Here is a 12,211-nt window from a genome sequence, read left to right as displayed (position 1 = left end):
CGATATCGTCTTCGTTCAATCAATCATTATTATGTAAATGCCAACAGAGTATACAACTAAAGAATTCATTATTTTCAAATTAATATTTTAGTCATTTGTATAATGTCTAATACAGCTCTAAAAAGATGCATTAATTAATATGCAGCAAAAATAGATTTAAGATAATTTGTTTTTCTTCTATGAAAGCCGTACCAACAAAAGCGAAATAATTATATAAATAGTTGTACATTCTGTTTATTCGACATGTCTAAAAAATGTCAAAAAAAACGCGGCATTCTTTTTTCAAAAACCCATCTCTGTTGGCTAAACAAGCTGCTAAACTTTGTAAAAAAAATTTCCTACAAAATAATTTGTCGTCTTCGAAAACTTTAAACCGAAAAATATTCTAGTTGATCTAGTCGACAACGTAAAGGATGAAAACATCCATTAAAGCGAAGCTCTGAAACAATATGGCAAACATGCATTTAAACTTATCGAGTGTCATAACTAAATAATTAGAATATAAATGTTTAAGTCTGAACAAAATTGTAAGTTAATTTGTTTCAAAACTGCTTAAATACAGGGTACTGTTTAAGAACATACTTACATTTTTAAGACACGATTAGAGATGCTTTGCTTAGAACATTTTAACTTAGTTCCCATGTGAATAAGTATATCAAAAATCAGATAAAAAGATTAGATAGAATTATAACTAGTGAAAAATTGATGCCAAAATTGTTAAAAATTAATAGGTTTTAAATGGACGTTCTGACATTCAGATAACTATTAAGGAGTTGCTACGCTTTTTAAATCGGATCTATGCAAAGTTTAAAGTCAATAGGACAACTTGAACATGCTAAAATTAACGATAAGAGCAATCTGTTACGGACGTACGAACAGACTGACTATGATTGTAGAAAAGCCCCTTTTTTTAATGAAATATTTAAAACAATTTTTCAATACTTATACTCTTTATTCATAAATTTAGGTTTAAAATACATAATCATGTAAATTACATAAATACTAACTAATTATAAATATCATCAAGTAAAATGTAAATCAGAGAAAAAGTAATGTTGCTCAATTGGAATGTCTGCCTTGGTTCCTTCTTCCCTTTTCCTTTCCTCTACCAGGTTTTCCTTTATTAGGGGCTTTTGTATGATCAACGCTTACGTCTTCAGCTTCAAATCGGTTTGGGATATCTTGTGATGAATCTGATGTTGCTTCCCCAACTTTAAACTGATTTGGTATGTCGTTGGATGCATCTTGAGGTTTCTTGTGTCTATGACTTCTGCCTTTCTTGGACATATTGGCAGGATTTTTATTAGGAGCTTGTTCACTTACATCTTCAGCTTTAAATTGGTTTGGGATGTCCATTGATGAATCTGATGTTGCTTCATCAACTTCAAAATGATTTGGTATGTCATTTGATGCATCTTGAGTTTTCTTGTTTCTGTGTCTACTACCTTTCTTTGACAAATTGGCACGCTTTTTCTGATGTTCATCTTTGCCTACATTTGGAAGATTTTTCAAACCCTTCTTAACTGCTGGTTTTTTAACTTTAATATCTGCATCATTTGAAACTTCAGATGGGGTTTTAGAAGATTTATCTTTCTTTGCCTTATACCTCGTACGTCTACCTCTTACTTCATTGCCAGTGGTGTCATGAGCAAATTTCTCACCTTTAACAGCTTTGATTTTTTCCCTCATTTCATTTAATTTTGTTTTTCTCATTTCTTTCAACTGTTCCTTGTTATCAGTCTTTTTTGGAATATCAACATTAGAATCTTCAGAAGAAGTTTTAGAATGTTGTTGTTGATAGCCGTAAGTTTTAGAATGCTTATTTTGCTTGGAATTAGCCTTTGCAAGTTTACCTCTTACTTTGTTAACAGTGGTGTCACGGGCAGCTTTAATTTTTTCTCTCATTTCTTTCAATTTTGTATTTCTCATTTTCTTTTTATCATTTGAATCTTCGGAGGTAACTTCAGAAGCAACATTTTTCTTAACCTTTTTGGAAAGTTTTCCTTTTACTGGTGGCTTTTTATTTTTAGCGTGTACTATTGGAGCTATTTCAGCCATGTGAGTAAAATCTTCGTTGGTCTTATTTGGGATATCATCGGCATCATTTGAATCTTCATCAGCACTTTCATTATTTAGAGTTTCAGGATTTTCAGTATCAACAGGAGCGTCTACATGTTTGTAGATTTTTGGCTCATAACCCTAAAATTAAAAGAAATTATTATAAAAATAAAAGCTTGAATTTGGAAAATAATTACATCTGGCCATCTATCTGAAACTTAAGATATTGGTAACCACTGAACCAATTGGGCTCTATTAATTGAATAAACTGGCTGTACAGTTGTTTTCTTGGGAGGTGTAACATCCACCCCCCCCTTCCAACTTAAAAAAAAACAGAAAAATACGAAATATTTTTTTTAAATAAAAAAGGGTAAGGGGTTATAAAAGATTTATAACAACCCAAGACAAAACTACCACCAACTAAGTCTAGGGGCGAAGCCACTAGATTTTGTACAGAGCATTCTTTAATGACATAATGATCATACCTAGAACCTTAACACCTCCCCCCCCCCTCTCACCATATTCTATAAAATTCTACCAGCTCAGAAAGCAAATTCGAAGTAATTCTTTATAAAGTACGTTTCATGTAGCCTGTCAAATATTTTTAAACGAAGCTTTTCTATAATTATTTTAAATAAATGCTTTTATTTTAATCATATCATCATCCTTAAACAATATCAAACAATTTATGCAGTTTTGAAACAAACCTTTTTTTTCGACTTTTACATATTATATTCTTTTTTTTTCATTTAGGACACTCTACAGGTGTTAATGTTAGTTAGTTCTATAGTTTTAGAGCTTGAAAGTGTTAACTAAGTTACCTTTGGTTGATATCTGATTCTGACTTGAACCTGACAGGTACCACAGCGCTTCTCCCAGGTTGAATCAAAGTTCTGGTAACAAACACAAAACTCGTTACCCTAAATAAAATAAACTAATAAATAACAAACACAATAATTAAAATATTAGTTGAATGATCAATCGAGCCACTTAAAAGATCTAATAGACATACATACAGACATTATGCCACTTTAGGCGTTAATGCTCCTTAAGTTCTATAAGAGAACTTGAAATGGGATTTGTCATGTACTCCTACAAATTATTGAAAAAACTTCCCTCAACCAAAAAAAAAAGATTCACTGGAAATTAAAACCATAAATCAGTCCATTGGTACAATTACACAGACAAACATCCTGTAATCTTAATTAATAAGACGTACGAACAGTCAACACAACCAACTTGAAATAGTATAATACAACAAAGAAAGAAACTTACAAATCTCTCAAAGTCCATCAAGCTCCCAACAACTCTATCGCATAAAGTTACTTCAAATGACTTGTTTTCAGGGAACTGCTGTACATCCTTCGCATTTTCTTGAGAACAAACTGCACCAAAGTAGTCAAGCAAATAATAGGCCTTAAATAAAAAAAAAAGAATAAAAGAAAATAGACAAGGAAGACGACATCAATCTCAAAATTTTAATGAGTATTAAGAATGAGAATATAGCCTAAAATAATAAATATTAAAAGCAAAGCTTTTCTATAATTAGAGCCTTCCTTTCGTTCGCTCTACTCATTAATTTAGACATGTTAGTATTTTTTTTATAGATCTCAAACTTTGACCGGTGATTCCTAAGAGAGTAAGGTAATATTTAGAAAGCATAGCAACTAAATAATAGTTACCAGAAAGTCAACTTTATAAAAGTCATGGGGGGTATACCAACCCTTCGCCACAGGCTAAGGGAGAAACAAATAATAGCATTATAAACAAGCCCTCAAGTGCCAATAATAGACTATTAGACATACTATATCTAAATTACGCTTCTGACCCGGTTTTTCGTCAAATCTTAAAAGGGAACATTATTAGCAGACGATAGTATTGTTTACTTTCGACTTAAGCTGAGGTGGATTCTTTAAAAAAATAGACTCACTACTTGATGGGGAGGCAAAATTATTTTAGTTTAAAATGCATTTAAAATGTGGGCTGTTTTTTTATGTTTGTTTATTACTTTTTGTCAGGTTAGGTTTTTTTTTTTGATACTGTGTAGGTTGAAAGGTTTAGAAAGCCACATGAGCAGGCACCGAAATTTTAAATTGCAATGTAAGCGCTCAATCGCCTATGGTACCAACACCCATCAGACAACCAACCCTTTGATTGCACGACCTTTATCTGAGAAATCGTAAATATGCATGGTAATGAGTAGCGCCTGTTTCGGGCCAAGGCATTCCCCCTACACTAACTATTTATTCCGCGCATCTGACATAGCCGCAGTAGAAACCATTTTTAACGTATTTATTTATGACACGGTGTCAGACTGAGATCAGAACCTTGCGCTACTTGTTGAGCCATAGGCACGGGTTAGGCTCATAGAAAAAGTTACCTTAATTTGAGAATACATACGTTTCTCCTCTCTTCCACTGGCGAAATTTAAACAACAACAAAGGGCTGTTAGCAAAAAGAACAGCCTCATTATATAACCTAAAAGTAGTAAAAAATAATATAATGGATAATACAAGGATCACAACATCCATAAAAGCGAAGCTCTGAATCATTAGGACAAACGAACATTAACACTTGTAGCGTGTCAGAACTGATTATTCAGAGTATGAAACCAAATTATAAGTTAATTAGTTAAAAAAACTGCTTAAAAAAAAGGATAATGTTAAAGGAAATACTTACATGTCAATGACTTAGTTATAGAAAAGCTTGGATTTTAACAATGTACTTTGTTGTCCTATGAATCAGTTTTCCAAAAATCAGATCAATCTGATTATTATCACATATCGCATAAAAATTTGTTAAAAAATTTATAAATCAACATATTTAAAATGGAAATACGGACATTCTGGTAAAGATTATAGAGTTGCTATGCTTTTTAAATCGTACCTAACTACTATAGGAATCCCCATGTAATGTCTGAAATCAATAGGACAGTTCTAACATGCCTAAATTAACGAAAAAAAACTACCCCTTTCAGACGGACGGACAGACGAACCTACGGACCGACCCTAATGATAGAAAAGCTTCGCAACGAATACCAATAATTTCCTCTGGAATATATTTTCTCAGAAGTAAATTCCTATTTTATTGTTCTAAATATTTTTAAAAGCGAAGCTTTTCTATAATTAGGGTCGGTCCGTCCGTACGTCCGTCCGTCCGTACGTCCGTCCGTACGTCCGTCCGAGATAGATAGCTTTTCTTCGTTAATTTAGGCATGTTAGAATTGTCCTATCGATTTCAAACTTTGGATGATGATTCCTGTAGTAGTTGGGTACGATTTAGAAAGCGTAGCAACTCTATAATGATTACCAGAATGTCCGTACGTCCATTTTAAACATGTTGATTTTTCTCCTTTTTTAACAACAAATTTTCAAGTGTTCTAATTATCCGTTTGATCTGATTTTTGGTATATTGATTCCTGGGACAACAAAGAACAATATTATAAGCGAAGCAACTCTATAATCTAGTCAAAAAATTTAAGTATGTCCATAAACATTATCCTGCTTCAAGCAGCTTTTCAACAAATTTACTTACAATTTTGCTTTGGCTCTTATACTTTTAAATTCTGATTATTCAGTTCAGATACTATACAAGTGTTAATGTCTGATTGTCCTACCGTTTCAGTGCTTCGCTTTTACCTGCTGGAAATTGACTGGTTTGGTGCCTTCTGTAAAATCAGTTATCATATTATTAACAAAGTTACACGAATAATAATTTTACTATCCACTGAAAGCTACTTAAATTACTATGCGTTAAAAAAATATTCTCATTTATGAATTTATAAGATAAACATAACAAACTAAACTGAAAATAATACGTCAAATTTTGAAACAAAAAAATTTAAAAGATTAAACTACATACCTCTTACAGATAAAACCGCTCTATTCCTATCAAATGCTAACGACTAACTAACAAAATTTTGTACTATTTGTACACGTACTTTGGCAGGGGAAAATATTTAAACCCAGGGGGGTGAAATTATATTTTTATAAAATATCAAATTTAAATTGAATATATTATTACAAATGTACGATAACATACGCAAAATATTTTCTGAAATAAATTGGAATTGAAAATATTAATCCCTGTTATTTAACCCTACACAGAAAGCATTTTATAGATTTTTATACAAAAAAAAAATACAAAACATCTTTTAAAAAGCAAAGCTTTTCTATAATTGGGTAGGTCCGTACGTCCGTCTGGAACGGATAGCTTTTTTCGTTAATTTAGGGATGTTAGAATTGTCTTATCAATTTTAAAACTTTTCATGGTGATTCCTGTAGTAGTAAGGTACGATTTAGAAACTGTATAATCGTTACTAGAATGTCCGTACACCAATTTTTAACATGTTGATTTTTAACTATTTTAAAAGTTAACTTTTTGGTGATAAAATAATTTGATTTACCTGATTTTTTGGAATACTAATTCCTAGGACAACAAAGTAAAATGCTATAGGCGAAGAATTTCTAGAATCAATTAAAAAATGTAAGTATGGCCTAAATCATTATCCTGTATTTTCGCATTTTTTCAAAACAAATCGACGTTTATACATTTATATTCTAATTATTAAGTTCTGACACTCTACGAGTGTTGATTCTCGTTTGTCCTACCGTTTCAGAGATTCGCTTTTATGGATAATGTCATCCTTTTTCATATAAAAATTTAATCCTATTATTGTTAATTTGTTTTATTTCAATATTAAAAGCATTTTAATAATCATTTAATTGAGATCGACCTTTCTGAAAATAAGATTTTCTTCCATGAGAGTAGCGGGGGGGGGGGAGAGGTTACCCCATTTATCGTTTTTGTTTTAAATAGAGGATAATGTTTTCTTTCGAAGCAATATTTCTTTATGGGGACAGGTATTGAAACGACTAATAAACAGCCTAAATCTTACCATTGTCTATTTCATTTTATGCTAGATAGTGAGAATATACATAATTGTTCATTTCTGTAGCTTAGCCACTGTATTATAAGAGTATGTCCAAAGCACGGCCTTCCGTTCATATTTTACTATGTAAAATTAGTAGTATTTTTAATGTATTTTTTCACTACATACCCATATTTATTTCCTTGCGCATTTACTCCTTAATAAGGGTATGTCTTAGAGTCCTTAAACATAGGATCTTTATTCTTTATGTCACATCGTACGATAAAATGTAATTTAGCTTAAAAACTTTTAATTTCAATTCAATGCCTTTTTAAAAGCGAAGCTTTTCTATAATTAGGGTCGGTCCGTCCGTACACATCCGTCTGGAACGGATAGTTAATTTAAGCATGTTAGAATTGATCTTTCGATTTTAAACCTTGCATGGTGATTCCTGTAGTAGTTAGATACAAATTAGAAAATGTAGCAATGTTATTATCATTACCAGAAAGTTCTTACGTCCAATTAAAACATGTTGATTTTTAATTTTTTTAAGAACAAGTTTTTATATGATATAATTATCTGATTCATCTGATTTTTGGAATACTGATCCCTAGGACAACAAAGTACAATGTTACAAGCAAAGCATCTATAATCAAGTTATAAAAATGTAAGTATGTCCTTATAAAATCCTTATAATTCTGTTTATACAAATACATTTATATTAAATCTGATTATTCAGTTTGACGGCTAGTCGTTTTGACACATTACAAGTGTTAATGTTCGTTTGTCCTACCGTTTCAGAGCTTCGCTTTTATGGATGCTGTCATCCTTGTTTATGGTAAACTTGATATACTTTATGTTCTTGATTTACCAACTTTAAGATTTAGGAATTTTTAAAATAAGATTTTACCATTCTTTTTGCTGCACTACTTATGAACTTAATTTTCCCTGTATCAATATATTTATTTATAATTATTGACCTACATATTAACACATATGTTTAGGTAATTAAACAAGGATGACTATCTTTTAGAAGCGAAGCAAAGAGCACTTTCACACAAAGTGGGTACTGGTGGGTACTGCTACCTACCCCTCTTATAAAATAATTTGGATAAAACAAATTTGGTGTTTGCCGTAGGCAACCCCAACATTTTTTTTAAAAATATATTATTATCAACCTCCTTCCTAAATAACACAATGATGACAACATCTATATATAATAGCTCTGAAACAAAAGGGCATTAACACTTGTATAGAGTCAGTCAGAACTGAATAATCAGAATCAGTCAAAGCAAAATTGTAAGCTAATTTGTTGAAAAATTGCTTGATGCAGGATAATGTTTAAGGGCATACTTACATTTTTTGGACTATACACTTATAGATATTGTACTTTGTTGTCCCAGGAATCAGTATACCAAAAATAAGATCAAACGAACAATTAGATCCTATAAAATTTGTTGTTAAAAATTGAAAAAATCTACATTTTGAAAAGGGACGTACGGACATTCTGGTAACAATTGTAGAGTTGCTAAGTACGCTTTCAAAATTGTACCTAACTACTACAGGGATAACCATGCAAAATTTGAAATCGATAGGACAATTCTAACGTGCCTAAATTACAGAAAAAAGCTATCCGTCACGGACGGACCGACCCTAATTATAGAAAAGCTTTGCTTTAAAAAGTAAAAGAGGATTGAAATTTGCTTTGAACTTTGCATTGAACTTTGCTTTAAAAAGTAAAAAGAGCATTGAAATTAATAAAAGATATTCAATATTGTTTAATCAACTTACTTAATCATCCTAAGAATCACGAATGAAAAAAGAACATATGGATATAATATTTTTATATTTTATCATAATTAAATTAAGATATGATTAAAAAGAAATAGTAAGTTATAGAGTGCTATTCTGTTTTAAATATAATACATAGAGTTATATATAAAATCAATAGGTAAGCGTAATATGTTGAATACTTCTCTAAAGTCGATTATTTACAATATAATAACACTACAGTAAAATGTTTTCAAATGATGATTTTTACAGTTTTACTATCAATTTCATAGTTTTAGAAACTTCAGATACAAAACACTTGTTCTCTAATGTAGGAAGATATTCGATCATTTTTTTAACTTGAATGATATGTTTTATATCTTTAATTGCTATTTGAAATTGTATTTGTTTTCTTTTTTTTGTAATATGTTTAAAGTTATTTTAGTACAATTTGTTTTTTGGTTTGTTATATTTATCCTATCCATCAGATTTTTGGATTAGTTTTGGAATAACTATTTATATTACTGAAACGGTAGGACAAACGGATATTAACATTTGTATAGTGTCAGAACTGAATAATCAGAATATAAATGTATAAGAGTCGAACCAAAATTGTAAGTGAATTTGTTGAAAAACTGCTTGATACAGGATAATGTTTATGGACATACATACATTTTTAGGACTTAATAACAGAGTTGCTTCGCTTATAACATTATACTTTGTTGTCCCAGGAATTAATATATTCCAAAAATCAGATCAATCGGATGATTAGAACACATGAAAATTTGTTGTCAAACAATTTTTTTTAAAATCGACAGGTTTAAAGTGAACGTACCTATTATTATAGAGTTGCTACGCATTTTAAATCGTACCTAACTACTAAAGGAATCACCATGCAAAGTTACGGACGGACCGACCCTAATCATAGAAAATCTGCGCTTTAAAAAAAAGCATGTTCTGTATTATTTTTTGTGAATCAATGCCCATGGAATATATGAATCATCCTTGAAGTAATAGTTTATGTATCATTCAGTAGTTTTGTTTTCTTCTAAAGATATGTTATTATGTAATATTGTATTTCACTGATAGTGCTTTTAGTTTTAAGTCAGGGAAAGGGATATTTCTCTTTAAAACAATTCGTAGAACATATATATGCATAGGGTAAAAAAAGGTGGTTTTAAAGGTTATAGAGTGATAATTTAACGTATTTTTTAAAACTTTATGGGGTTTAATGAGGGGTTTCAAAACTTTAGAATGAGAGACGAATTAATCAACTCTTTTAATATATTAAAATAAATGAGTAAAAAATTGTTATATGTTCTTTTTTTCATTTTTTTTCTTGGACCTAATAAAACGCTCATCTGTTCTACATTTAGTTTTATAGAATCATAATTCATATCCGTAATTTTTGATCAGGTGTTTATGTTTGTAAACAAATCTTAAAGTGAAAAATAAAAGTTATCTCTTACAGCATATGATTTGATAAAAAAAGCAATTATAAATAGTGATAAAAAATTAACCTAGAAAAAGATGTTTTTTACACATAAAGGTATGTTTACTTTTATTTACTATCAAGCTTACCAAGACCTGAATTTATGATAAAATAAATAAACTATTAGGATATATGTAAAGCCTCACTTTAATGAAAACCTTATCGGTATAGTGTCATTCATGTAGTCTAAATATATATATTTACATAAAGTGTTTATTTTTATATTTAGTTATTTTGCAAGCTGTTCTAATATTATCTGTGCAACTAAATGTTCTTGTTTCTTCTAGGTATAGTGAATACAATTATAATCTTTATGCCAAAAATCTACAAGCCTTTAGAGTATTTTTCTTTAGTTTATATATATTTTATTTTATAAGAAGAAAGAATGAATTTGTCCCATCTATATTATAGGCAGCTTTTCGCGGAAAATGAAAAATTATAGGATAAAAAAAACTAGTTTTATTAGACCAGAGGGGCCATAGTCCCGGTAAATCAAAACTGTTAATAATTTTATGATTTTTAAGTTGGCTGAGACTCGGTTCTAATCCAGAGGATATTGATCGGGTTTGAAGCCATACTGAAATAGATTATCTTAAATTAAAGCGACTTAGAAAAAGTTAATGTTTTCATTATTAAAAATCAATGTAAAAAACTGTATAAGAATACACAGTAACCAATAGAGAATCTTCACTTCTAAAAAAAATTAATTGATATTCTACAAGTGATATTCCCAGCGATGAGTGGCCCTGTGATAATCAGGTTCAATTTATTAAAAATTTGTTTAACGCAAACATAATGTTATTATTAATACAAAGGGTGTTGTTTTCTTGTATTTAACTGCACATTTTTAAATGTTAAATTATAAAATTCTTGACATACCGAACTTACTTTTATAATCAAATGGTTATATTAGCTATTAAAATATATTTTTATGGCCTTTTTTAGATTTTCTGCAAACCATTCTCTGGTATTCTTCATACTGTTCAAACACTCGGAATATTTGAGGTAATATAAATAGGACTAGTGGCTTCGCCGCTAGAGGTAATGGAAAGTCTCTCCTCGCATATGAAATTGTTCTTAAAGCTATAGGAAATATTATCAAAAAAATCAAGTTAATCTATGACAAAATTAAACCCAGGATAAAAGCTTCTGTAAAATTGAACGTATAATCTTTCGTAATTATTTCTAAAACTATTGGTAACTTTTTCAGGGGGGGGGGGGCTTCGTTAGGTGGGTTTCTCCCATTTTCCTTACTGGCTTTGTTTAAATTTTGTTTGATTAAAATCACTGCAGGCCAACCGTAGAAAATTCCCTGAAGATTAGAGCCCATTTGGTTCAGACGGACATAAACATCGTTCTACTTTGTATTATACATAAGAAACAAGCTCAAAATTTATATTTTAAACCTTTTCCTCTTACATTTATGTTGGTTATTATTAGCAGGTACGCTCTTAGAAGCTCTTCAATCTAAAATAAATTATGAATGAAATTTAATGTTGTGTAGTTTTTTTTTATATGGGGTTGATTTCTCGTGATGCACAATCCCAAAAATAACTGAACACAAAACAAAGGACATTAAATGAAAAACCCTTACTATTTTATATAATACTAGCGGCTGTGCCCCTAGCATATAGGGGAATCTTTATCTAAAGGGGTATACATGGGGCAGAAAAATAGCCTAAAACTAAATTAAAAACCAAAATAGCCTAAAACCTTCCCTGGACATATAAGAAGCTTCATTGTAAAGGAGAACCATATATGTTCAGCGGTTAGCGAGATCCTTCGCTAGAGAAAAGAAAAGCTTACTACTTTATATAATAGGATAATTGTTATTTTCAGGACAGTAAAACATTTGTCGATATGCCTATGAAGTATTCTGAAAATGTTACACTCACAAGGAAATGTTTTATATAATTTACAAAAAAAATAATGCTTTTGGAGTTAACTAAAATTTTTTTATTTCGTCTATTTAGATTTTTTAGAGGGATTGGGAGGGGGAAGGGGGGGTTAACGGGGATAGT

At 30.4% G+C, this 12,211-nt stretch overlaps 2 protein-coding genes across 3 annotated transcripts; one reads left to right on the top strand and one right to left on the bottom strand.

Annotated features, from left to right (window-relative positions):
• Positions 1-931: 931 nt before the first annotated feature.
• On the bottom strand, positions 932-6,196 carry LOC145324738 (uncharacterized). Of its 2 annotated transcripts, none has more exons than XM_080167343.1 (5): positions 5,920-6,196; positions 4,439-4,536; positions 3,334-3,474; positions 2,880-2,978; positions 932-2,199 (listed from the first exon to the last, which is right to left on the bottom strand). In XM_080167343.1, the coding sequence occupies exons 2-5, from the start codon at positions 4,526-4,528 to the stop codon at positions 1,060-1,062; spliced, it is 1,470 nt and encodes a 489-aa protein (XP_080023469.1). In that variant the 5' UTR covers positions 4,529-4,536; positions 5,920-6,196; the 3' UTR covers positions 932-1,059. The 2 variants fall into 2 exon arrangements, with proteins under 2 accessions (XP_080023469.1, XP_080023470.1); XM_080167344.1 differs by lacking the exon at positions 5,920-6,196 and adding an exon at positions 5,697-5,911.
• A 3,790-nt stretch (positions 6,197-9,986) lies between these two features.
• On the top strand, positions 9,987-12,121 carry LOC145324737 (trehalase-like). Its single transcript, XM_080167342.1, has 5 exons — positions 9,987-10,247; positions 10,420-10,477; positions 10,913-10,949; positions 11,136-11,195; positions 12,030-12,121. The coding sequence occupies exons 1-5, from the start codon at positions 10,229-10,231 to the stop codon at positions 12,102-12,104; spliced, it is 249 nt and encodes an 82-aa protein (XP_080023468.1). The 5' UTR covers positions 9,987-10,228; the 3' UTR covers positions 12,105-12,121.
• Positions 12,122-12,211: the final 90 nt, after the last annotated feature.

The sequence above is a fragment of the Acartia tonsa genome, chromosome 7 (assembly GCF_053477335.1).
Source record: "Acartia tonsa isolate MP-2025a chromosome 7, ASM5347733v1, whole genome shotgun sequence".
Lineage (NCBI taxonomy): Eukaryota > Metazoa > Arthropoda > Copepoda > Calanoida > Acartiidae > Acartia > Acartia tonsa.
The sequence above is the reverse complement of the archived record's forward strand: the minus strand, read 5'-3'. Positions and strand labels throughout refer to the sequence as shown.